General features: G+C 39.0%; 3 protein-coding genes, 2 long non-coding RNA genes and 2 other non-coding genes across 8 annotated transcripts; 4 read left to right on the top strand and 3 right to left on the bottom strand.

Moving 5' to 3' along the window:
* Positions 1–463: 463 nt before the first annotated feature.
* LOC125475354 lies at positions 464–3,238 on the bottom strand. Its single transcript, XR_007256747.1, has 2 exons — positions 2,754–3,238; positions 464–1,284 (listed from the first exon to the last, which is right to left on the bottom strand). It is a non-coding gene; the product is annotated as an uncharacterized LOC125475354 (long non-coding RNA).
* On the top strand, positions 806–2,655 carry LOC103951432. The gene is made up of 3 exons (XM_009362799.3): positions 806–1,306; positions 1,453–1,570; positions 1,790–2,655. Exons 1-3 carry the CDS (start codon positions 806–808, stop codon positions 2,302–2,304), a joined length of 1,134 nt encoding a protein of 377 aa, XP_009361074.2. The 3' UTR covers positions 2,305–2,655.
* A 266-nt stretch (positions 3,239–3,504) lies between the features above and the next one.
* Positions 3,505–14,224, bottom strand: LOC103951447 (pre-mRNA-processing protein 40A). 2 transcript variants are annotated; one of them, XM_048580063.1, is made up of 29 exons: positions 13,944–14,224; positions 13,493–13,551; positions 13,122–13,184; positions 12,706–13,023; positions 12,422–12,613; positions 12,018–12,091; positions 11,728–11,797; positions 10,092–10,144; positions 9,914–9,971; positions 9,467–9,834; positions 9,289–9,361; positions 9,020–9,118; positions 8,802–8,870; positions 8,645–8,722; positions 8,365–8,451; positions 8,234–8,268; positions 8,015–8,120; positions 7,284–7,364; positions 7,090–7,182; positions 6,936–6,989; positions 6,751–6,867; positions 6,526–6,624; positions 5,733–5,780; positions 5,558–5,650; positions 4,886–4,993; positions 4,743–4,807; positions 4,529–4,631; positions 4,059–4,361; positions 3,505–3,944 (listed from the first exon to the last, which is right to left on the bottom strand). In XM_048580063.1, exons 2-29 carry the CDS (start codon positions 13,523–13,525, stop codon positions 3,942–3,944), a joined length of 2,943 nt encoding a protein of 980 aa, XP_048436020.1. In that variant the 5' UTR covers positions 13,526–13,551; positions 13,944–14,224; the 3' UTR covers positions 3,505–3,941. The 2 variants fall into 2 exon arrangements, with proteins under 2 accessions (XP_048436020.1, XP_048436016.1); XM_048580059.1 differs by having other exon boundaries at positions 3,505–3,964; positions 13,944–14,216.
* Positions 14,225–20,655: 6,431 nt separating this feature from the next.
* LOC125475329 lies at positions 20,656–22,168 on the top strand. The gene is made up of 2 exons (XR_007256736.1): positions 20,656–21,702; positions 21,816–22,168. It is a non-coding gene; the product is annotated as an uncharacterized LOC125475329 (long non-coding RNA).
* LOC125480262 lies at positions 20,956–21,046 on the top strand. The gene has a single exon (XR_007260644.1). It is a non-coding gene; the product is annotated as a small nucleolar RNA snoR8a (small nucleolar RNA).
* LOC125480216 lies at positions 21,679–21,773 on the top strand. Its single transcript, XR_007260606.1, has one exon. It is a non-coding gene; the product is annotated as a small nucleolar RNA R24 (small nucleolar RNA).
* Positions 22,169–22,584: 416 nt separating the features above from the next.
* LOC103951485 (growth-regulating factor 1) lies at positions 22,585–25,680 on the bottom strand. Its single transcript, XM_048580053.1, is given in 5 exon segments — positions 22,585–23,530; positions 23,778–24,141; positions 24,380–24,613; positions 25,163–25,205; positions 25,207–25,680. Coding segments are annotated over 5 exon segments (1,746 nt in total). The 5' UTR covers positions 25,504–25,680; the 3' UTR covers positions 22,585–22,722.
* Between the last annotated feature and the right edge of the window lie 494 nt (positions 25,681–26,174).

Raw genomic sequence — 26,174 nt, 5'->3', positions numbered from 1 at the left:
CGGTCATGGCCAGCATTCCCATTTCCCACCCACCCACAAAGTTGGTACAATAACTTTTATGCCATGCAGAAACAAATTACACTCACAATTTGTCTCTTGTGACATCAACCATAACATTTTATGGCCACAAATCACAACAAAAATATGGGACCATTCATACAGGAAAAATCCATATAAGACAGATATTGAATACAACACAACATTGGAATTTATTATTTACCAAAATACAGGTAAGTTTTAATACGCAACTTTTTGGTTGGGAAATTAGCCAAAATGATTGTTTTCTAAATTTCGGCTAGCTGTTGAAATAATTCATTTTTCAATATACCGTTTATATTTGATTTTGATCAGTTCAACAATTGAGATTTTGTTTCTAATCATCTTAGCCAATTTCACATTCTTTTAAAATACTATTTTATTTTTACTCTTCAAATTGTCGTGGATGAAAAATTGCAATAAGAAATCAAGTGCAAGGGGGTGGACATACTAACTTCAGTTAAAAACACAGCTAAGACCTAACTTGCAACAAGGCAATACCTAAAACTCATAGGTCATAAGACTCATAACCTCAACCAGTTATACATACAACCTAGATCTCTCTCTCGATCTCTCTCACACACACAAAATAAATACCAACCTTCCTTCTCTGTTCTGCTTCTGTTCAGTCCCAAAGCTGATGGATATGATTTGTCGTCCTCAATTAACTCACCTTCAGAACCTCACCACCGTCTCTCATTTGCCAACTTTTCTACTTTGCACCCCAACTCTTTCTATCTCAGCCCATCCCTAACCACAGAATTCTCCAATGGCTTCCACCCCCAAGTCAGTAAAACTCGCAGATCTCCTCCAAGAGCAGCAAGAACCCTTCGTCCTAGAGGTTTACCTATCCGAAAGGGGTTACCTGAGAAAAAGCTCGAGTACAAAGACCAATTCGAGGAGTAGGAATACCAATTCGAGCAAGAAACTTACCAGATCATCCAGTTGGGGCAATCTCAGCTGCCCTAAGATACTGAGATCTCTGTATAAAAAGCTTGTTTCAAGGCATAGTGAGACAACAAGCATTAAGGGTTGTGAAAAGAGAGAGGGGGAGTCCAATGCCGGCACCAACACGCAGAGAAGTAACCGGGAGAGCGGGGAATCGGATAGAATTTCATCTGCTAGTAGTAGGACGCAGTATGATTCGTGCACCGAGGGCGAAAAAGAATCAACAGATGCAGCCCCTGTTTCGTTGCGAAATGATCATGATGCCTCAGTTGCAGCGGACGCTTCTCAAGTTTCGGAACCCTGCAATATGAAAGAGAGAAAGGTAGAAATACACTTTCGATATATCGTTTTCATGCTATCGATACATTTTCGACAATATTAATGATAGTTTGGTAGCAGGCCAATTTTCGATTTCTACAAAATTGTCCATTTGATTTGCTTGCTAACAAAGCCAACAGGCTGTTACAGTTACAGATAGCACGGCTCAACGGACAATCATCGGAGATTCACCGTAAGCAACAAAACTCCGTTTCGGTACCAGAAGATAAAACTCCCCATGCAAATGCAAGTTTACCTCTTCATAACAGTTAGTCCCTTTCTCTCTCTCTCTCTCTCTCTCTCTCTCTCTCTCTCGCTCTCTTTGTTGGCATACACGAGTTAGGCCAGTTGGTCAAGACCGTGCACTTAACTCCTCTACCCAATTTTGAATTATCCTCACCATTAATTAGAGTAGTTTAAAATATCGTCTTAATTATGAGAATTTTTAAGGAATTTTATACTTGTCAATTCTCTTGTGGCTAAACAGAGTATGAACTGCAAACTCCATGCCCATCCACTTATAGCTTCAACAAGATTACAGAAGACTCAATATTATCCTCTTCTCTCTGGCAACTACTTTTCCACCCACCATTTGAGAACCCAACAGCTTCTGGAGTTTCAGAAATGCTAGAGCCTGCCCGGTCTAGCATCAATCCATCCCCTCATTTTGCAAAATCGAAGAGGGTGTTGCAGCAGACAAGGCAGCTCCTGTTTGATTGCGTGAGGGAGATGACGGAAAATCATGCAAAGAAAATGAAGGATCACCAGCAGCATAACTGCGACCAATTTCTTGGAGCCGAAGAGATTGGGAAGCTGGTTTATGAGAAGTTGGGGGGTTGGGGGAGTAAACAGGCTGGGCACCAAGCCAACGTCAACTTTTTGTTGGAGTCGGACTTGTTGGCTTCGGCTGAAGAATGGGGTGATAATTACCAAGAGAGAAGGGAAATTGGGTCGGAAATTGGAGACGCCATTTTACAAGACATCATCAAAGACATATTCTGAAGACTAAAATATTATTTGGTATAAGATACCCAAGTTAGTTGAGCTAATTGACTTCTAGACACAGCAACCTCATCCCATGAAGACGACCACACACTCCCGGTGCGCCATGGTGACATCCCAGACCGGCCACATGGCATCGCCTTATTGGTCCAGCATGTCATACTGGTGTACCAGCAGTGCAAGGAAGCCTATACGAGGACTTCCACGGTGCTGCTGTGACTTGTGCTAATGATACAATATCATGAAAGTTACTCTCCTACTTTTGATGGCTCTCACAGCCACTCGTGTCCCGTCATCTTATTGTCCCCCATCGTCTTCAATAGTTTTGGTTAGCACACTTTATTTAGATTACTGCTTTGCTCCTTATAGTTAAAGAAGTCGTCAATTCATAACTACAAATCACAAACTAGCACATAAAAGTTTTGGCGAATGATAAAACTATGATTTACCTATAACGAGGAAATGATTGTTACATAAAAAACAGTCGCCTCCTAGCAAGTCATCGTTGCCAAAAGTTGGAACTTTTTGGCAGGCTGCCGACTGCTCTGACACCGACATAACTGCATGGTGACACATCCGAACAAAATGCAAGTTTGATGCTTTTTAGATAAGTGCCCTACATATGACATCGTCGGACTCAGACACCCCTGATCTAGTTTTTTTCCTTCACCACAGAGGTTTTATAAATCGTTAAATCCGTAACTAAACAAAACAAAAGGAGTAAGGAAAAAAAATACAAGAAGCCAATATAAACGCACACAGAGACACAGCACAACCATTTGGAAGGTGAAATTATTTTTCGCCGAAGGACAAAAGAGAAGAAAACCAAACAGCACGGACAGCAAGGACAGCAGGATGAAGCAATAAGCATTTAAACAGGTAGAAGTTGATGTAGATGTTTGAACCACCGGCAATATAACATTAAAAACCCAGAACTAACCTGCCTCATCTCTTCTCTTTGCATTTAATGTTCGTTTCCAAAATCACCTTAGAGATAAGATCACAATCCTGTTATGCATATCTACTTGTTGCAATATCATCTTCAGTTATCTTGCAATTATCAGACCACCACAAAACTCAGAATTACTGCACAGCAACTAGTCAATCCGGTGGTGGGAGAGCTTAATCTTACCAGATCTGATCAATTTTACTACTCGCCCTCCACCCACCGCTGAACAATACACAGCATTCACTTGAAAATTAACTGTTGAAGAATGTTGCATTTTATATTTCGGTCATCCGCAACTTTGTTTTGGTCAACAAGCATCATCAGAATCTTTACACATCATGGTTATCAACACAAAACCCAGTCACTTTCAGACAACGCCTTGGCATAGAAATCGAAATATTCTTTTCAAACATTATGCAAAAGAACAACCACTGGACTCTGGACATATTAATTCTCCATTCAGAATTAACAACAGCAACATGTCATATGCTAAACAAAATAATCTTGGTTATATTCAGCATGTTTAGACCTTGATATGCCACAAAAATCACACCTCCTATGAAGATAGATCAGCAGGGCTTACTTAATTTCCCCATCTTCACCAAGCTCCCCATCTTCAAGATCGTCATGTCCACCACTTCGACGGGAACCATCCCGATGCTCTCTCCTATGCCTTCTATGCCGACTTTCACTGTCAGATTCAGGGGTATGCTACCATAAAACAACAGGAAAATAATCATACATTTTCCTTTCATAAATAGCTTAAAGGTATCGGCCAAATATATTATGAAATAAGTTCACGTACTTTTCTTGATCTTTTGCGGTCACTACTATGTCTGTGTTTCTTAGACTCCTCTTTCTCCTCCTTATCGGAACCTACATCATCGACAGAACTTTGATGCCGCTTCCGGTGCTTTCTATCTTTGTCTTTCTCCCTCTTCTTATCTTCTTTATGCCCGTGTGTATCAGTTATGTCTACATTTTCACCATCTGTTTCATCCTTCTTAGGTCGTTCCTTTCCCTTTTCTTTTTCACGTTCTCTTTCCTTCTCCTTTCTATCTTTATCCTTCCGCTTCTCTTTCTCCTCTCTTTCTTTCTCTTTTTTGGCCTGCAAATTATCAGAATCAGTACAAAATTCCCAATTCAAGATATCAGTTCATAAATGATAACAATGAATTACATGCCACTCCTATAAAAAATTACACAGGCTCGAATTTTGAGATATTGTCTTTAAAAAATGCACCAACAGATTATAGATGACAATAACATCCGCACCTTTTCCTCCTCACGCTTGCGTTCCTTCTCTTTAGCCCTCTCCCGTAAGCTTGTAATGTATTCCTCAAAAATTTCCCTACTAACGCTATCTTCCCCAACTGACCTGAAAATAAAATTAAGAAATAATTTTCAGACCAAAAAGTAAAAAAATTCAGACAATAAAGGCATGATAAATGTTTTTTTTTTTTTATAATAAAGTTCTCATTAGAAAAACCTGTATTCTTGGGTTTCTTCAAAAAGCTGTTTGCTATCGTCCCAATTAGAAGAAGCCGTTATCTCCTACAAAGCACATAACATAGAAGGTCAATACAATCTCTAGCACCACACATCATCCTCTTCCACAAAAGTCCACTGTACCTTGATTGTGTGCAAAAGTTTATTGAAGTCATCAGCAAGTCGTTGACGCTTCTTTGCCTCTTTGTCCTCCTTCTCCTTGGCTCTCTCTAATAATTCCTCGTACACAAGCTTCAAAAGGAGTAAAAGTATTAGCAGACTCAAACACACAAATCATGCACAGGTAAATACTAACAGTCACATCAGTTGTTGCTGATTTAGAAACCAAAAAAAAGTTGATCCTTGCATCCGTGAATTGACTGTTACAGATGATGGCATGATCATGTAAATTTAAATCAAATGAAGATAAGTGGTTACAGTTTAATTATTTACTGGCAGTCATTTTCTTGGCCAGATAAACTGAACCATTAAGGCTTCTTACTACAATGATACACCAGGTTATAAGTGCTAGGGTCAAAATAGCAAAGTTTCAAACCAAGAAGATACAAGAAACACTGACACTGCTACTACCATGTAAATTGTACGAATCTCAGTGAACAAAGAGCCACTTCAACAAATTTTGATTACACACACAAACAAACTTTATTTGCTTAATCGGGGCTGGGAATATGCCAACAATGAGTAAAAACACAATCAACTCATATTACATACCTTTATATTTCAAGCATACAAATGATAGGGAAAAAAAATATCAGTTTTAGGCTAGCAACAGACTGAAAATAAGCAGGGGTTTACCTTGAAGTTAATGTCTGATATTGGTGGAGAACCAATATCTTCCAGAATAGGAACCTTAAACTCTTCAAACGCCAATGTGGATGTCATGGTAAACTAGGTACAGAAATGAAAGATATTTGAAATGTTTCCCAAAATGCCACAGGTTCATAAAATTATACAGTTATAAACATCATACCTTCCCTGACTTCATTGCATCCTTTATCCTAGCTTTATCGTCATGATACTGTCCACAAGAAAAAACAATGTCAGGTATATAGAGTCATCTGAATTGCAGGTTCAAAGTTCTGTAATGCAATCAAACTCTAAAACTGATATTGTATTTTAGCTGTAGAAGTAAGAACATTAAACCCAGAATCATCTGGCAATGGGGGAGAGGACCGTGATCATATATATTGCCATGCAAGGCTCTTAATTTTCTGATGTGGGATGACTGAGCCGTGACAGAGCCAAAACACATGGAGCTTTAGAATATTGGGTGGTGAGGAGCACATGCGATCATTAGCCTAACATATGAATTGCCATCTCTGATACTCTCTATATGTAAGAGCATCCCATCCAAACTGTTGAGAGTGAGTCCCAACATCGCAGAATTAAGGGACCTTGCATGTGGTAATAAAATGTTGGGACTCCTCACATGGCGAAACCTCAACTTCCTCTATAGCATCCCAGCAGGTTAGCCCACATGTTAAGCCCAACAACCGACATGCTCCCACATCACCCAATATGTGTAGTCCACATGTTAGGATTCCATGACCCCACACGTGAGCTATGTGTTGATAACTTGAGAGTGTGAATCCCATATCAGAGAATTAGGGGAGCACGCATGTGTTTACAAGAAGTTGGGCTATTCCCCATATTGCCAATTGGTTTTATAAACGAACCTCAACTTCCTTCAATTACATCTCGATGTATCAACACTAACAATACAAAATCATTAATGGACTGAGGCATGACATGTTAGGCATCACCTGTTTCTCTAATTCTTCAAAAACATCATCAAACAATTCTTTTGGTGTTGAACCAGAGGTGTTCAATGCAACAGCTTCATAAGGAGGCAAGTCTTTAACCTACAACCCAAAGACAGCACTTATGAAACGAATTTCTGATGCAGAAGAAAATCATCAATTGTCTTTGAATTTACTATGCAACTGTTCTAGACATATTATCTCTGCTACAATTTTAAGGTTGAGCACCTTCATACAGTAATCACGCCAGAGAGTTTTAGCTGTAAGAGTGCCATCGGCAACATGTTCTTCCATCAGCTTGCGGAACTCATCGCGGTTTTTCCTTTCTACCCGCCTCAATTGTTCCTTGAAGTTAGAGACAAATATAAGAACATAAACTTGAAAAGGAAAATATCATTTATACGGGATTATACCTTCTGTAACTTCTTTTGCTCCTCTTCCACCTTCTCAAGGTCACGAATATAGTCCTGCAACAAAAATACCGTCATATAATTCTACTAAATTAACATGACCAATCATTTTACACACACAGAACACGCCTGATTGATAATAGATTATGTGACTTACCTGGAAAATGAGCAACCTGGCAAGCTTTTCAAGGCGCAAGCATCTCTCATCATCCTCCAAGCGATCTTGAACTTTCCGCCACTGACTGTTCACCTGCAAATGACGATGACCATGCAAAAGGGTTATAGATACAAGGAATCACAAAAACAAAAATATAATATTAATTATGTGCACATTCATTTTACAAGACTTACCTTGATAAAGTCACAAGATTCCAGAAATTTCCGGTACTCTACTATATTCTGCTTATGGTCTTCAGCTGCCTTTTCTTTTTCCTGCAATTAAACATTGCAACCTATGCAGTAAGAACAGGCATCCTTTGTGACATACGAGTACCTATTTTTTATCCACAAACTTCAAAAGAGAATGGCAACGGAATACCAACACATATGGCAACTAAATGTATCTCAGTATTAGTTTTTTCATGGTTCTGCTTGAGACTTAAAAAACTTAAAATTGTGCACTTCGCTATCTGGTGATATTCCCTATCATCTATGAACTGTCAATGTCTACTCAAGTGCCACATTTAGTGACAGAGCATTTTGGAGTACACCAAAAGGACAATGAAAATGAGAGGAAACCATTTAGGGCAACATCTACCAATGAGAAATTGCCTAAATTCTAAAAGAAGCCACAAATTGAAGGGATATGGAACGAGCGGAAGACTGGACTAAGGATCATAGTATGTGAGGCAGCCGGCTGCCAGCCTATAATCGAATACCATGTGCCTAATATCTGGTATTTCAACATAATTCACACATAAAGCAAGTAGTTCTGATTTTCCAGTCTCTTTATCGGTTACCAAAAATCTTTTGTTATGAATTTAAAATCTGGAGTCAAATATTAAGCCCGAATGTACAACATGACATCTACATCTAGTGGATTGCATAAGTCAGAAAATGTGAAATAAAACGCAAACTGTTACCTTCCTTTCGAGTTCTACAATGTAGCTCTCATAAAGATCTTCCCGGTCTCTACCTCGTTCTACAGCCTTGAATCGTTCATCATTTTCAAACATACTCACAGCTTTGCTGATCAGGTAAATGCATCAGTTAGAAAGTCTAAAACATTTTGTGTTGTAAAAAATACATATACAAAGAGTAAAATAATATCAAACTATTCATGATGCAGGGAGAGACTAAACCTCCATCTAGTTGCTGATGTAAGTTCCTTGGACTCCTTTAAAAAAGAACAAAACACGGTCTTTTAGATAAGAGGTATATAAAGTTGTAAAGAAAAAATGCAATAACCAATTATGACTTGTAATCAACATACTTCCAACATTTTTGTGAACTCTTCCCGAGCTTTTTTCTGCCTCATGCGCCTCTCTTCGTTCTCCAGTTTTTTCCTTTGACCCAAGTACTACAATTCAACGTATATAATTAGTTTTAGGTTTAAACAAGATACGAAATATTCTTGATGAACATCTTGAATATTAAGCAGAGGGAAAGTCATTAAGCATCAAGAATTCTAATTAGATTAAAGTAGTCTTCCTCTTCCATGTAACAAAATAATGACACTCTAAAGCGAGTAAAGACGTTAACCAAAAGTTTACCTCATTAAAAGCTTGCTTCCTCTCACCTAGAGTTCTTAAAGCGCCATATCTTTTGTCAGTAATGATCTCCCTCATTGTCTGATACAACATACCATAGAATATAAGAAGACTCCTCAACGATATAAGACAGTGAAAAAAAGAATGGAAGTGAAGCTACCTGCTCCCAAGTCCAATCGGACTGGACATTTGCAGATTCCAGAAGTGATTTGAATGCAGTTTTTGCCTCCTAAAAGAGAAAATTTATCAGATTATTTTAGAAGAAAGAAGAAAAAGGAAGGCAAAAAAATGAAAAGAAAAAAAAAAAAGAAAAAAAAAAAAAGAAAAAAGAAAGGCACAAAAATGAAACAAAATTGGACAAAGAAACAAAACTTGTACCTGCTTATTAGCATACACCAATGGTTCGTCATCAAATGTTTTCTCCTCTGAAGGAGTCACATTGACTTTTCCAGCAACTGCCATACCTCTTTTGGCTTCCTGCCATAGAGAAATCTCAGAAAAAAAAGATTAAGCATCTGGTCTCGTTAATTGCTTTAAACCACATTTGAAACAGGCAAAAGAACTGCTATGAGATAAGACTTACTACGGCAGAGTGTCTAGAAAAGGTGAAATTAATGTGCATTTTTCCAGTAAGAAAAACACCTTACCTCAATATCTTGAGTCAAAGTTCCATCAGCTGAACTTGAAATATCTTGAGATGCTACAGTTTCATAAGTACTCCTGTAATTTTTCGAGACACATAAGACCAATTTGGACTAGAAGATTATATAAACCACAGAAGGATCAACAGAGCATAGAAAATAAAGCACCCAAAAACATCCATACACTGAATTTGTAGTGGTATTGACCGAAGTAGGAGGAACTCCGGAACTCCCTGAAACAGAAGCGGGCAGTGGACTCACAGTAACTGCAGAAGGTTGACTGCCAACGGCACCAATTATGGAAGGCTGTGCACCAGAAGCAACTGATGATCCAGTAGGTGTGATAGGAGAAGGATTAGAAAAGGAAGACACAGGTGTAACTGCAACAGGGCTCGAGACCATCACAGGTAGGGCTGAAGAAGTGCTGGGGCCAACTGAACTAGCTCCCATAGGTGTTTCAGCTGAAGCAACAGCAGGAGGGGTATGAGAAGTCAAATTCAATTCTGAATGTGTTCCTTGGATTAGTTCTCTTTGAGCCTGTTCACGAGCCAACTGGAAGCATGTACTTCACAGTATAAGGACATTACAAAAAAATAAAAAAGGGAGAAAAAGAATAAACAGGATGAGAAACCTTCAACTCCTCTGGAATTGTCCACTTAGACTCCCTTGTAACCTTGTTGTAATAATACCTGAATCAGCCACTCAAACTAATAGTGAACAATGGCCCCAAAAAAAATTCATTGACATGCATATTGAGAAAACAAAATCAGGAATTAGGAAATTAAACAGAATGATAAGAATACACGCACTTTTTCCCATCTGCAGACGTATACTCCTTCCAAACAGTTGATGCATCAGCCCTCTATTACAGTGAGAAAAATTATTAGCTGAAAGATTATCTCAATCGAGCCATTCCTAAAAGAATACTAAAAGTCTAGCATAATCAATCAAAAAGAATAGGCTCACTAGAAAAAGAAACAACCGTAAATAAGTTCATACAAAAGCGCCCCCCCCCCCCCCCCCCCAAACCCCCCAAAGATCAACCTGAGATCGATACATGTCTGTAAATGAAGATGCCTGACCTCCTGTGGCGAATTACACACCCAACAGGTATAGGAAGCAAATAAATGAAGCTAACCAAATGCATATAACAGGTGAAAAATGAAAACAAAAAGTACTACAACAAAGCAGCAGTGATAGACCGTTATATCCTCTGGTTCCTTTACTTCTATAGAAAAGCAGCAGGAGAGAAGTCCTCATAGTTTATTAACACCAGCAGAGTACAAATTACAGTACCCACTAGAAGTTCTACATATCCTTGCGATTCTTCCATTTTATGCTAGTAAAACTAAGTAGCACTGTTAGGCCTTTCTTTGCATATGGTGAAACCATGACAGATATAACTAGAATCTACACATAATGAAAAGCTGGGACACATGCAAATATTAATCACAGACGTAATAATTGTTGAAGTAAAAAACCCAATCCCAGTGATGTATCATTTCATACCTCTGACAATAGCACAAGAGTTCCTGTGGAAAAAGCCTTTATAAACCATAGACAACAAAAATGTCATACAACTAACAAGTACATGCAGGGACACCTTTTTAAGAAAAAGGTTAAAAATAATACTGTCCAATATGATAACTCTCATACTAACAAAAAAAAGTAAGTTAAAAAAAATATCATAGAACAAATACCACAGTCACAAGAAAACCTGTGACAAGCAGCATCAATGTGGGAGTGTGGGTGCGCATATGTGTCGGACTCTCTGACTGGCGTGCACATGAGTGTACATGCATATGTTAATCTACTAATGCAACTGTGTATGCAAGAGAGAAGAAAAGAAGGGTCGGCTGTGTGCCTGTGCGTTTTATAATTTATTTTCTAAAAACCATACAAACTAACAAAACAGCAAGCATAGCCTTAGAGGGAAAGAAGATAAGAAACAAATAGAAATTGGAAGCACTTAGCTAAGAAGATACTCAAACAAAACCAACCCACAGAGGAGAGAAAAATAAATAGGCAAAAAGTACACTCATCTCCACCAAGGATAATGGATGATATGGGTAATGGCATCAATTACTGCTTGGCATTCATTAATCACATCCAACTACAAGATAAATATGAAGTAAATAACAATTATTGCCTGCCTTGTGAAATGAAACCTCGTCTTCAAAGTGAGCTTATAGAGCAGTCGTAAAATTTCTCCAGACTTGCCATGACATCTACAAACCAGTTAAAGCACATGCAAATAAAAGAATAATTCGCATAAACCAATTTAAGTATAGTTACAACCTAAATTTTTCAAACATCCAGAAATGGCAATAAATTTTCTGGGCAAAATTGCAAATACAAAAAACATTCCAAAGGCATGTTCAACAGGTCATTGGAGATTATAATAAACGTTCTACCCACTGGTAACCAATCAGCAATATGACTCACCTCCATCGGTGTCATCAATTCTAAAGGCTTCTCCCAATTAGATTGTCTTGTCCTTCTGTTGAAATAATATCTGGAAGGAAAAAAAAAAGAATCCATCACAAAATAGAAATAAAACAAGTGAGAATGCATAAGGACAGGAAGAACTTCAAAATAACTAATAAACCAGAGTAAGTCTCAGAAACATCAAACCACAGTGTTTCTCATTGAAAAATAAATAAAGAACCACTTTAACAACGCATCATATTTCATCAACCTAGAAGGAGAAAAAGCAGGCAAAATTACAACATTACCTTCGTCCATCAACCGCCAAATGCTCTTGCCAATCCGAAGAAGATTGCTGTGCTTGGCTAGGAACATTTAGAGCCTGAAAATTAGGAAAGTAAAAATTACAACACAAAGAAGAAAATCCATTCATTTTTCATTGACACTGAAGATAATGGGTTTGCATGATTCAGTGTTGCGTCAGCATCTAAGTGTGCTTACTGTTTCATGGGGCTGTATGGAATCGCAAAAACATGACAAACGTAATTTTAAAATGACAATTTAGATAATGAAATAATCAGAAATTCACGCAGATGACACATCTTTTGGCTTCTGGAGTCGTACCAAAAGAAGATATTGAAACAATGACCTTAACCTAACGTTTAATGGCTTAAAGGTAAATAAATTGAATTTTAATAAATAAAGCACTTACAGAATCAGTGGAAGGAGTGCTTGAAGATTGTTGGCTAGACTGGTGTACTGGTGAAGGAACTGCTGCACCCTGATTACCAGAGGACACCCAAGGCTGTCCTGTAGCAGATACAACATGTGCTTGCACTTGAGACATCGGCTGAAACTGTGAATTGACATTATTTTGTGGCTGGGCATATGTAGGCGGAGTGAACTGAACAATTCAGATGCACGTAAATATTTAAAAAATATGCTGAATTAAATCAAGGAAAACACATATATACAAATAACACTGTGAGAACTTACCACATATGAGGAAGAATAAGGCATTCCAGGCATTTGGTTATTAAAAGGTGGGACAGGTTGCTGAGACTGTGATGGGATAGATGTAATAGGCCTCGTCTGCATGTATTGCATAGGCAACGCCTGTGATGAATGAGGAAGACCAGGCTGACTTGGCCTGAGAGGATACGGTTGCATTGGTTGAGAATATTGTAATTGCTGACTTTGACTAGCAGGCATCCCAACATTTGGAGAAGGAATACCTTGTCCCATGGGCTGAAATTGTTGGGAAGCTGGTGAAATAAATTGCTGTCCTTGCTGTGTTGGAACCACTGGTCGGTACTGCATTGAAGGGATTTGTACATACACCACTTATTAATAGTCCGCCAGGAAGTAGAGAATACAAAAAGGCACCGAAGATGGACAGGAAAGGAATTTACTTGAAGAGGAGATGAACCAAAACTTTGAGGACCCATGGGAGCAACTGGGGGAGGCCGAAATGGCTAATCCAGATAGATAGGAGAGACCAAAGGAAAAAAAACAGATTCAAAACAGTTGAAAATTACATAAACATGATTACTAAAACACATATTCTTATGCACTTGAAATGATTAAGGTATTTGGCCCCTTAACAACAACGATGAAATACGAAGTTATTTGTCCCCAAGCAAGCCAACATGAACATGGAACATCCTTAAAATATTTTCACTATCTAAACAATAAACTATAATCAAAAGTGATTTGCAAAACAGGACAAGAAATAAATTCATATGATTGACTGCTTAACCATAACAAGGTTAAAATTCAGCACCTGCGCAGCTGAGGATTGAGGGTTATTCGCCATTGCAGCGCATACACAATGGGACCCAACTGCAAAAATCAAAATATAATAAAATCTTGCCAATTAAGTGAACAAGATGGCGCTAGTACATGCCCAAAAAACAGTAAAATGTGACTGCAAATGCATTAAAACAGGTAAAGCACCCTGAATTAATCAATGAATTTGGAAAACTTTCATATTTTAAGCTGAATTAATCAATGCAACCTAAGTTCGCCGATTCCCTGTTCTATCTAGTATCCCCATATCTACGTCCGCATTTGTAAATACGAATTCGACTTTAACCATATACAAAATTCAATTGGTCTCTGCAATTAAAACCTAGGGCAAAATGTAGAGGAAAGGAAGGGGAAGAACACAAGAAGAAAGGGATGGGCAATCGTTCGGAATTTTCAGAGCAAGGAGGAGGAGGAGAAACACTTACAGGCGGACAGAGAGGGGGGGGAGGCAATCGGCCGTGCGAGAACTTCCTTCCGTCGACGATCGGAGGAGCGAGAGGACCTCTGCGACAGTGGGTTCACTACCACTCACAGGTGCTAGGGTTTAAGAAATCGGAGGATTTTTGCTAGCAGAGAGAGCTGAAGAAATCGGAGTCTCGGAGAGAGTTGTAATTTCGGGTATCGACATTTACCGACCACCGAAATTAACCCTGACTTTCGCGGGATTTACACGCAGCCACAGTTAATCGTTTACAATTACCGCTGTGTTGGACCGTTGGTGTTCGGGTCACTCGGGCGGGTCGGAGTTGACCACCACCCCTGTGTATTTTCTTTTCCATTTGAAACGGAGCAGATACGGGATTGTTCGGGGCAACTCGGGCCTGGCCTCTCATAGCCCGCACTGCTTAACCGGCTAAACAAAGTTGCTCCAATTTAAATTCACTCACTAAAATTTGTACAAATTTGTAAAAATGTTATTGTTATCACATTAAGATCATTTGAGACGTCAAAATTCTATATGGACTGTTTTCACAGAGCAAATGTGATTTTTTTAGTTCTGAAGAAGATGTCAAAATCTTACATAGATTGGCATTCTCCACTTTGCTGTCAAATTTGAAAGCAACGCTAAAATATGTTTTTGTTTTACTTTCGTGCTGAGCTCATATATTTTTTTTACTTTTCTTCACTTATCCATTAGTTTATTTATTAAATTCTAACTCACTTGATTTTACAAGTAACCAAAAAAAAAAAAATTTAATTTGACATCTCAATTGGATTAAGAGACTTTTACGAAATATTATTTTACCGCATCAACTATAAAAATGAAATTTAACATTTTAATTTGAGATCTGCTCTAGGTGGTACAAATCCCACGTTGGTTGTGAGGAAAATGAAAAGTGGCATATATGTGCAAATGCCGTCTTCTTTAGTAAGGCGATATGAACATGTATAAAATGAAGAGAAATGACCCGAGATTTTATAAAAGTTGGTTGGCTCATTAAGTACTTTCCAATTGAGCAAACATAAAGGAGCAGAAAAAGATAAGACAACAAACAAAATATTACAAGATTAAACAATCCAAATTACATATACCAAACTGAAAAACCAGTCAAAGTGATCTGCCTTTATGATATGGAAGCCAAGAAACCTTAACCAAACTATCATCCCTCACACTACTCGAACGCTTACACGACAAGTCACCAAACCCAAACCACTTCCCAAATCCAGATCGAACACCGTACTTACGTAACAAGGACAACGTCTTGCTCTTGTCCTTGGGGCCGGGCTTGGTGCACTCTTGGAAGGCCACTAGAAAAGGGTCATCCCAGAGAGCCTTCGAGGAGGAGCTTCGCGAAAGCGGCTGCTGAAACGTGCAGGGAGGAAGAGGAAGCTGAAAGTCGTGTAAAGAAAGTTTGGGGGAAGGCTCATAAGGGCAAGGTGGTGGCGGCAAGTAGTACTTCCTTTCTGTGTGCGTCTGTTTGTGTGAGAGTTTGGAGACGCCGGGCTTGTTTTCCCATGCGAAGGGCACGTTGCCTGGGAAGCATTCGACCTTGTTGCTCATACTTTTGGTTTGGGTTCTAGTTTTTGGTGTGAAAATATGAAGAGGATGTGAAGTGTCAAGGAGAATATATATATGGGCGGATGAGAGAGTTTGTTATTGCTTTTTAGGGTTTTTGTGGCGGCAATAGGTCAATAGGGCCAAATGAATAAAACGTGAGGGGATCTGGGTTCAGTCACTAGTTGGTGATGCCCGCAAGTCATGTGTTTGCACTTTCATATGACAAAACGCATTAAAATGTACTAAAAATATGTGTTTGTTTGGCCAAATGGAAAACTACATGTTGAAAATAACCTAAACATATGCTAGCTAGAGTTTGTAGCTCAAATCATTAAGAGCGTGTAATATTGTATTTGAATTCCTCGATGTTATTTGTAAACAACTCCTCGATGCTATTTAGAAATAACTGATTAAGAGCATTGTCATGTATCCACGTACCCGAGGTTGTATAGCTTCGACCTCTTCCCAATTTGACTTACATCAGACAAAAACTTCAAAACCTTTTTGGAACACCCCCAAAGAAGAAACAGAAATTCATTTTAGTTGGAGAAAAGTGCCTAAAATCTTATTTCTTTCTTTTCATGTATTCTTTTAGCAAAATACAATAATCTGACTTAATTGCATAGAAAACGTAATAAACTTGCCAACAATTAGATCGTAAAATTCAAATATCATGAATACAATTGTTAAATATAAAAAGTCAAAAACTTAAGCTTACCAAGAGAGAAGCTTACAAAAATATTGTCCTTTCATATCCGACTAGTGCAATCGAATATTTCGATGTACAAAAAAAACAAAAAACAAAAAAACCAAGAACTTGACCAAGTTTTAAAAAAGCACAGCAATAGTTTTTTTTCATTGTTTATTAACTAGAAAAAGTCATCGCTCATACAAATATTTCAATTTCATATTCTTATCAAAGCGGATTTTTATGATCCAAAATAAAGATGGACAAAACAGACCTATTGACACACCTCGACCCAGAAAGTCCACTTGGACCCTGAATTGAGCTGTGCTGGCCGACACCTGGAAGGTGACAAAGCCATAAAATGTGATAATGTATAAAAAGTGAATGAATTTGAATCCAAAAGTGTCTAAATACCAGAGTGCGCTACGAGTGGGAGCGAACCCATTTCACACGCGATGTCAGAGCATAAGTAAGGTACAGTAATGTGGGTAAGAATCATACCCTCAAAAATATCCATCAATACTAAAATTCGCCACAGATTCTTGTCGGTACAAACTCAGCAGTTAAAACCTGGATGGCACCAAACAGAATGTGTGAGTAAGCAATAAAACCAAGCTTCCCAAAGTTACTACCCCTCTAAAAGTAATGCCCCTAAATGTAAAACCCGAAATTGTAACTGTGGTTACAAGTGACTAGAATGGAAATAAGGATATACTGCAACCATGCTACTGGTGGGACAAACAAGATGCAACTCGTCCACAAAGGTCTGAGTAACTCATTTCAAACTAATCGTTAATCTAGGGGTAGAAATGTAATACTGAACAACTTCCAAAGGCCAGGGACGGATCACTTCCCGGACCCGGATGTGACACCTATCAAATTAAAATTCACAAAAATAATTTTATGTCCAAACTTTTTTTTATTATTCTCCTATAGTTATCAGTGAAAAATTAAACAAAAGCAAAAAACAAGGAATAGGTGATAGAAAAGTACGACGGAGGCATCATGGGCCTCACTGCGATTTTGAAACGTTGCTGGGAAATGAAGTTGAAGATGCCACGAGACAAGCATGGATGTGTGACTGAATTTGTATTTATCTTATTGCTCTTGCAAACAGACAACCACAAGAGGCTTTTATGTCACAATTAAAAACCAAAGTTGAAAAATTCTCTTTTCTCATGCCAAATGACAATGTGACACACCTATAAGCCTCCATGTAGTTTTTCCAACAAAATAAAAAATAAAAGATCCGGCAAGGTAGGTTAAGTCGTATTTGTGTGTTAATCTATTAAATATTTAATTAATCTTTTACTTTTACTGACCGATTAAGTGAGCAAGAAACACTTAAAGAATTAAACTATAAAAAATACTAACAAGAGTTGGGATTCAATTTTATTATTTTACATTCGAAACGGTGGCCTTTCCATCATTCCGAGAAAAAAATTCAATATGATTGAAACACGGACGGTATATCACTTATATTTATACAATTAAATGGACATTTAAAAGAAAAAACATTTATATCACTTGTATAATTACATATGGTTTACTGACCCATATTTCATGCATACCAAAAAATCTCTCATCATTACCGTCCTTGAATTGATGAGATTGTAATTCAAAATTCAAACGAGACTTGAAATTTTGTACACGAAAGAAATTACATGAAAAAACAATCTTATTGAATTAAAAAATGAGCGACTAACAAATATTATTCCCACAATGACAAAAACCAATGCCAGGGGACTTTATGGAATGTGGAAAAGAAACAAAAACACTAACCAAACTACTTGAAAAACTACACAGATAGATCACATTCATACTGCTCCCTCTCTCCCCTCTATAGGAAGAAAAAACAACTTAAATCTTGGGATGTCTACTACGGAGTAAATATTTAACCAATCGAGTCACATGTACCCTTAACAGTCAAACGCTTTAGGTAACATGAAAAGAAGAAAACGACAAACAATACACACCAGATAGAGGGGTTATTAAAACCATCATAATTAGGTATTGCCATCTAAACATAGTAAACGAAAACCTTTCTCCATCTCAGTATTTATAAAAAGATTGAGGATTTTTAACTACCTGCATGAATAACTAAACCTGGTCTTGGTTTTCTTCCCAGCGTACTTCTTACCCGTGCATTTCACCAAAGCTGCCAGAAACGGATCATCCTCCTTAACACCGCCAACGATTAATCGGAACGAGTTTAACCTAAACGAAGGCTGGATTGAGCATAAAGAAAGACGGCTCTGCCGATCAACCACCACAAACCCAGCACTGCCACCACTTGGGGACGATAAACGAGGAGGCGGTGTTAGCTTTAACTGCTCCATGTTCAAATGATCTAACAGTACTCTACGATCGCGATGATCGCCATGATGTACAGTCGTTGCAGCCTTGGGCATTCCGGGTTCCATCTCCCATGCAAATGGTACATTAGCCCGGGAGTGCCGTGACAATACGGCCTCAGTGTCACTTCCTCTCCTCCGGTGCATGGTGTTTGATCGATAGTGTAATGGTGGAAACTAATGCAATGATCGAGGTTAATGGTTTAGGATTATGTGCTAATTGTGGCCTTTAAATTGGTAGTTTAATTTTGCTTTTGTTTGTTAGGTTTAACTAATTAAAATTGTAGCCATGCGCCAAAAGAATATTGGGAAAAGATGGCGAGCCCCTTTCCAGTTCACGTCATTGTTCAATAGAGTTGTGAGGAATTTTTTTTTTTTTTGGCTTATCTAGCTGGGAGGAATACTTCGTGAAACAAGCACGTAACATAGTTATTAGACGGTCAAAAAGTACTTTAAGTGCTTATTTCAACATAATGTATAACTTTTTTTTATCAAATACGGTCAAGAACACATTTAGTGATCTAAAAGCGCTTTTATACTAAAAGTTCGGGTAAATTACATAAAACTACCTCAACTATTAGGTCAGTTACAGTTTCATACCCTATCTTTAAAAAATTTCAATGTCATACCTTATCTTCGAATTTGTTGCAATGTCATACCTTTCGTCAATTGTCTATCAATTCATCTGTTAAATGCTGACGTGGCTTGAGGCGAGACCCACTTTCTATTAAAAAATTAATAAAATATTTAAAAATAATAATTTACCCTAAAAAAACCCAATCATCTTCCCCGACCCCTTCCCCTTCCATGCAACTCAAATCCAAAACCTCTCCTCCGCCACATCTTCGACTCCCCCTCCCTCCGTTCCTCTCTTTCCTTCCCTTCGTTCCACCAAGTCTCTACCTCTCACGGGCTCGAACCCGACACGACCCGATCCGATCCCCCTTGTCTTCTCCTTCGCAACCACCTCCCCAATACCACACACACACTATCTCTCTCCTCTGTAAACCTTAAAGGAAAACCCCCAAACTTTCCCTCTCCTGACCCGCCTCGACCGCACTTCGCCGACTCCGAGATTTTGATCAAGAGTGGCGGGTGTGCTGAGGAATTTGGCTGGGTTTGCAAGAATCAAAATATTCTAGGTTTTTTTTTTTTTTTTTTTTTTTCAAAATTTGTTTGTTTCTAGGGAGAGATGAGAAGAATGGGGGAGTGGGATTAGTGGTCGGGGAGGGTGGGGGATGTTGGCGCGTGTGGGATATGGGTTTGGGGTGGTTCTGGTTTTGGGTTGAGGGAAGACGGGAGCGAGGAAAATTTTTTATGAGGATAAGAGGTGGGGTGATGGGTTTGTAGGGAGGGACGAAGATGAACGGAGGAGGGAGGAGATGATCGGAGGAGGGGAGTCAAAAAGGTGGCGGAAGAGAGGTTGGGGTAACTGGTTTTGGGTGAGGTGGATGTCTGGGTGAACTGGGAATAAAGGGTGGGGTGATGGGAGTGGGTGGGAGTGGTTTTGGATTTAGGTTGCAGGGAAGGGGAATGGGTCAGGGAAGATGGGTGTTTGGGGATTTTTTTTAAGGGTAAATTATTATTTTTAATATTTTATTAAATTTTTAAAGGGAATTGTTATTAGCACTCCAAAAATCTCATTCTACACTCCAAACTTTCTATATTGGGAAAGAAAAATACACTTGTAAGGAGTGTAGAATAAGATTTTTGGAGTGCTAATAACACTTCCCTTTTTTAATAGACAGTGAGCCCACCTCAAGCTACGTCAGCATTTAACAGATGAATTGACAGACAACTGACGGAATGTATGACATTGCAATAAATTCGAAGATAAGGTATGACATTGAAATTTTTTAAAAATTAGGTATGAAACTGTAACTGATCTAATAGTTAAAGTAATTTTATGTAATTTATCCTAAATGTTCTTACAAACAAGTCCCCATGCCAATTTCGGCTCTCGCATTTGACCATCGGAAGGGTCTCTGTATCTTCATTTGGGTTTGGCCCAACCGTTCCCTTCTATTAAGGCCCAATTTTTCACCCACCCGTGGAAATAAGTACGACAACACTTTCACCGGCGTTTTGATCTCGATTAACGTGGCGCGCCGCGCGCTAGGGTTTTAGGGCTTCTTCCCTCACCAATAATATCCCTATAAAAATACGAAATTGGTGACCAAATCAGCAATCGCAGCCGCGGCCCAGTTTTCTCTCAGTTTTCAGAAGCCAAATTTTGTATAACCATGTTTTTCTAAACGTTTTCAAAACCTGCAAATGTTTTCGAATCTATGAATTGTTTTCTGTTGATTCGTTTGAAATCTATGAATTGCTTTTTGTTGATTCATTCGGTGCATGTGGTGTTGTTTTTGGATTGAGTTTTTGAAAAAATGGGGTGTTTGGTTGCGGTGATTATAAAAATTCCTCGTTCTGAATTTGCCATAGCCATGGCTTGACAGACACCTATACACCCATAGAATATGAGCAACCATTCATTCTCCCATTAACTTCAATTTTTATTTATTTTTTTATTTTTTGTATATTGGCTGTGATTTTCTCAGTCGTTCTGCAATTTTTGGTACCGTTTCGGGAAGCAGCTTGAGAAATACTCTAGCGCTCCTTCTCAAGCCGCTCCCCGGCAACGGTGCCAAAAATTGCAGAACCATAACTGTGTTTAAGATCCAGGCTTTTTGGTTTAGCGTTTAGGGTTTAAGGTTTATAAAGGTTTATAGGAATTATAATTAGAGGAGTTGGTTATTGTATATACACAGAGCATTTTTGCTAATAGTGTTTTCTGTGATTAGACATACTCCTAAATTGGATCTAGGTGGTGTTTAAAGCCCTAATTGACACGAAAAAAACATCCAGAATGTGGGGTTACGCACACCTCCACATTAGCTTCAACTCATAAAAACACGTATGGTTGTGGTTAGAAATAGCTTCTTCGTTGGAAATTTTTTTTCTGTGGCGAGAATACGGTCCAATATAAATGTCATGATACAATCAGTTTCCGTACAATTGCCCTATCGTCTCGTTTTTGTTATGGAGGAATGAAATCCCTAAGAAGGGATTGGTAAAATGCAAGTGAATTGAATTGGATGAGTAGAGTTGATTTTTGACAGAGAGCAGTGATGAGCAGCTAACACGTAAGAAAACATTCCGATTTGTTTGGGATTTTTCAATGAAATACAATTGTTACGCTTGGCTTCTGAGCACTCAATTTTAAGCCTAATGGTATGTTCTGTCGTGCATTTTTCAGTCCGAGAGGCAACAACTTCCTGGATCTTCCTGCCCTATTTAGGCATCATTCCCCATCCATGGTTCTACAACTGTGCATAGACCAGTGTTTTTGGGTAAACAGTTTACGGGTCTGGTCACTGCGACCCCAAAGTTACGAGGTATTTTTGCCCGAGTTCCAAGTTTTGTTCGAATTGTGGAAGACGAGGAAGATGGATTAAAGGACATGTTCAAGTGATATATATATATATATATGTATGTATGTATGTATGTATGTATATATGTATGTATGTATGGTGACATTGAAGGGTACCAAGTTTTGTACTTTGTATTTGAAAAGATTTAACAGAAATGAAGAACTTGGTTAGTTTCTAATTACTCAATGAGCATCTTGTACTGCATTAAAAGCTAAATTAAAATTCAATAATTATTAATTGATAACAGTCGACAGGTTCCAATTTGTTCTGGGAACCTCCTTGACAGAAAAAAATTGTAGTCAGTTTGATAACGATCGAGGGATATCCAACAGAACCGAAGAACAGTTCACGATCAACTTAAGGAAAAAAAAAATGCATAAAACCAAGTCATTCTTTCTATTGGCATGCGAGCGAGATCGGAACCAAGGCCATTGGCAGAAACTCCACCAACAAGAAAAGCTGGGGAGCGAAGCAGCGGCTTTCTTGAGTGGTGGAATGGATCGAACCCTTGACGTATCTTAATTCTAACTCATTTACGCTCAATGTATATCGACCAAAGGAGCCTTATGTCGAAAAGTAGCAAGGAAACCAACAAGCACAAACGAACACACACTGAAATTTAAGAACACAAGAAAATCAGAAGAGACTAAATAGAAAGAAAAAAAAACCTCCTAAGTACTATTTTGCTTGGTAGTAGAGATAAAAACTCAATTCTTTTTCTTTTTCCTTGACCTACAAGGCAGGCAAGGAGGAAGAGTTCAACATATTGGACCCAAGGAGGTCATTGCAAAGGCTAAACCCTTCATGGCTTTTATTATTATTCTCTGCTCTTGGACTGCTCCCTGCACTGCTATTCGACAGAGACCCAAACGCCGTCTTCTGTAGGACCCCAGTCGGAGATGACCCTAAAGATGAAGTGCTATTGTTATTGTTGTCCCAGCTTCCCCCAGTCATCAGATTAATGACTGAAGAGTTGTTCTTGTACTCTACTGCGTTGGTGTTGCTGTTGGGATTGTGCAGGACTTCCCCTAAAGGACCGCCAAGTGAAGTCTCCCAAGCGATTGGAATCCAATTCGCTTGCTTCATGTTGTTTTGTTCATTGAGGGTATGGCTGCTGTCTGTTCCCAATCCCATTGGGGCCGGAGACTCTAGTTCCCTAGAGAGACGGAGTGGTGAGAGCGTGAGCTTCTCACTGCTTGTGGATGAAGCTATGGGGATCGAAATTGATAATTGGGTTCTGTCTGATTGCATGCCGAGTTGGTTAGGCCATGAAACAGGTTGGCGGTCGGATTGAGTTTTAGGCCAATCGTCGATGAAGTGGCGAAGGGAATGCTGTTGTGAATTTGTTTCTGCAGGGTATGACCTTTTCTGTGAAGGATTTAAGAGCGAGTCCGAGGAGACAAGCCCAAACTCCGTTCTCGAGGATTCTTCGCATCCGATTTGCTGTTTCTGAGTCGAGAATGGGTTTTCTTTCGACAGCATGGTGAGGCCTGGTGTGTGTTGAATTCTCCCACCCGCATTCTCTTTGTTCATGAACATCCTGCAAAGAGAAATCAACAAGATACAGAAACAAACCCGTAAGAACCACCAATACGAATCAGACGATTAACATTGAATCTGAGTAGATTCTTGTAACTTCAGCTAGTAAAAGAGCAGTGACCAACAACGCTGATAAAAAGTGAGTGCGGAAATCATTTTTCTAAAAGTAATGCAGCCTCAAAAGGAATAAATGCTGAGAAGATGAGAAATTTTAGGACCACCGAGTCAGCCTAAACTTTTTATTTCACCTGTTCATCTGAGTGGCTACTGCGGAAGAATTAGATGCAGCAGGCTGCTGTAAGCTCTTGAGCTGCTGGTTGGCGATAGCATGGCTGCTGCTGCCACCACCGTCACCACCAGGAATGGAAACTACGGATGTTGATGACGAAGAAGCCAAAGGCTGTTTTGAGGTGGTGGTTCCGGTGTGGCCGGTCTGGCCTTCCACAGGCTTTCTTGAACGGTGGCGACCCCTGTTCATGTGCCGCTCGCAATACTTTTGGTCAGGAACGGCATCTCTCCAGCACCGCCATTTCTTCCCGTCGGTCCTGCGACACCTTCCCGGCTCAGGATCAGTGTTGTTGGAGAATCCCAAATGGATAGAACCCCATCCCACTGCACATACACAACCCCACGAAAATCGAAAAAACTTAGAATGCAAGAGGCATGAAAAATGTAGAAATCTGACATGCGTCCTAACATATGCTCCAAACACCCTTTTTCTGCTCCAGTTTATTTCTAGCATTTGGATTAAATAAATCAAGCGAAATACAAGCAACATAAATAAGCAAAAACGTGTGTAATAAATAAGTGTGAGGAAATCATTTTCCCTTGGGTAAAATGAAGAAATTACATGAATTGGGCCTGAGAAGTCCGTTGGGAAACGTCGAAAATCCTGCAGAATCAAGGGCCTTCTTGATAGGGACGAGTAGAGTGGATGGAATAGGCATATTGGCAGTGATGTATTTGTAGATCAAGGCCTGGTGTTCTAGCTCCATCCATTGAGATGGAGTGAAAGGTCCTCTGCCTCCTGCTGTACTCCAATGCATGGCAGCAGCTCCATTACTCAAACTCCCACTATTATGCCCTGAAACACAGCCAGAAATCAGAAAACCAAAAAATTAATAAAAAATAAATAAAAACCCAAGAACCAATTTTGTAGAAATAGAAAAAAAAAATTAAATAAAATCATGAATTTCTTTCTGTTTTTTTTTTGCCGGAAGAAGAAAGAATAAAAGGGAAATTGGAACCAGTCAAAGAATAGGTTTATTCTTTGCTAGCTCATCTATTTTATTTCTCCTCCAATCCTTCGCCTTCTAACATATTTCTTCTTGTTTTCACCAAAAATGGGTAGACAACGATTTTTAATAAAGAAGAAAACAACTTGGCTTTTTCTAGTGCTTGACAAGACTCAAAAAATTTCCATGAAAAGACCTCCCACCAAAGTCCTGCTCCCGGGGAACCAAAGCAAACAATGTTTTTTTCAGTAAAACATTTGCCAAACCCCATAAGCTCCATGCAGTTGCTCGTATTTTAAAAAAAAATTGAAGCGACTCAAGTGCTGAATGAGCTAGAAAGGCCGCTCTGATACTTACAAAAACACGACCTTAATTAAACATGATTACTAATTAACTACCTGCAGAAGTTCTATTGTAAGCAGGTAAAGCTTGGTGAAAGTACTGGCATTGCGGCATTCTTTTCAACTAGCACAGCTTCTGGATTGGGAGAGTTAGAGAAGCTCAGTGACTGCTGCTGTTGCATTGCTTTGGAAGATGAAAAATCATCAGTCTTGGCAAGTTTAGAGCTCCTCCAGTCCTCCTCGTCGGCAGATCTCCACTGCCTGTGGTACCCAGATCCGTACAACCACTTGTGCTTGGCCGCCTCCTGATCTGCCGATGAAGTAGCAGCAAGAGGAAAACCAGAATCTGAAGAACAACCACCCCCCAACCCACCAAAACCCACCACCCCAAGATCCATATAGAACACAAAAAACTCAGAGCGGTTTAAGAAAAATGCAGCATTTGGGTTTTCATTTGGCTACAGAAAGATGCAAGCTTTAGCCTTTAAGGCGGTGGAGAGAGAGAGGGAGAGAGAGAGAGGGATGGTGCATTTTAAGAGCTATCAGCAAGTTGATATTTTGAGGGAAAGATTAAATAATTGGAGAGAGAGAGAGAGAGAGAGAGAGATAGAGAAATGCTTCTGTCATAGCTTGATATATGGCAATGGCATCTCCACAACGACAAGTGTTGCGTTGGGATTCAATTAGTTGAGTAATATTTTTATTTGTTCATCTTAATAAGTCTCGCATTCCATGTAAAACATATTCGGGAACCGGTTATCTCCTTAAGCTTGTAAAATGTGGTGCATATCTTTCTCCGTTCACAGTAAATAAAATTTTCAATGTGTCTGAAATATAAAATGGTACACTTTAACATGGACAAGGATTGTTTGCCTTCTCATTTTAGGTGCCTGTCCGTGTCATCCTGTTTGTGTGGTCACGGTTAAGTCACGTCAAAATTTTATATTACTATTCATTTTTTTCTTATTATCTCTATAAAAAAACAATATAAAATGTTAATGTGGCTTAACCATGACCACACAAAACAGAATGGACACGGAAGGGCACCGAAAATAGAAGGACAAACAAT

This window comes from the organism of the source record quoted next, unplaced genomic scaffold (assembly GCF_019419815.1).
Source record: "Pyrus x bretschneideri cultivar Hongxiangsu unplaced genomic scaffold, Pyrus_bretschneideri_v1 Contig1, whole genome shotgun sequence".
NCBI lineage: Eukaryota > Viridiplantae > Streptophyta > Magnoliopsida > Rosales > Rosaceae > Pyrus > Pyrus x bretschneideri.
The sequence above is the reverse complement of the archived record's forward strand: the minus strand, read 5'-3'. Positions and strand labels throughout refer to the sequence as shown.

Coding starts and splice junctions, on each gene's coding strand:
- LOC103951432 (XM_009362799.3), top strand. CDS start 806: ATGGCTTCCACCCCCAAGTCAGTAAAACTCGCAGATCTCCTCCAAGAG. Junction 1,307..1,452: donor GCAATATGAAAGAGAGAAAG/GTAGAAATACAC, acceptor AGGCTGTTACAG/TTACAGATAGCACGGCTCAA. Junction 1,571..1,789: donor AAGTTTACCTCTTCATAACA/GTTAGTCCCTTT, acceptor GTGGCTAAACAG/AGTATGAACTGCAAACTCCA.
- LOC103951447 (XM_048580059.1), bottom strand. CDS start 13,525: ATGGCGAATAACCCTCAATCCTCAGCTGCGCAG. Junction 12,092..12,421: donor GCACTCCTTCCACTGATTCT/GTAAGTGCTTTA, acceptor CCTAATTTTCAG/GCTCTAAATGTTCCTAGCCA. Junction 8,452..8,644: donor GGAAGCAAGCTTTTAATGAG/GTAAACTTTTGG, acceptor GTTGAATTGTAG/TACTTGGGTCAAAGGAAAAA.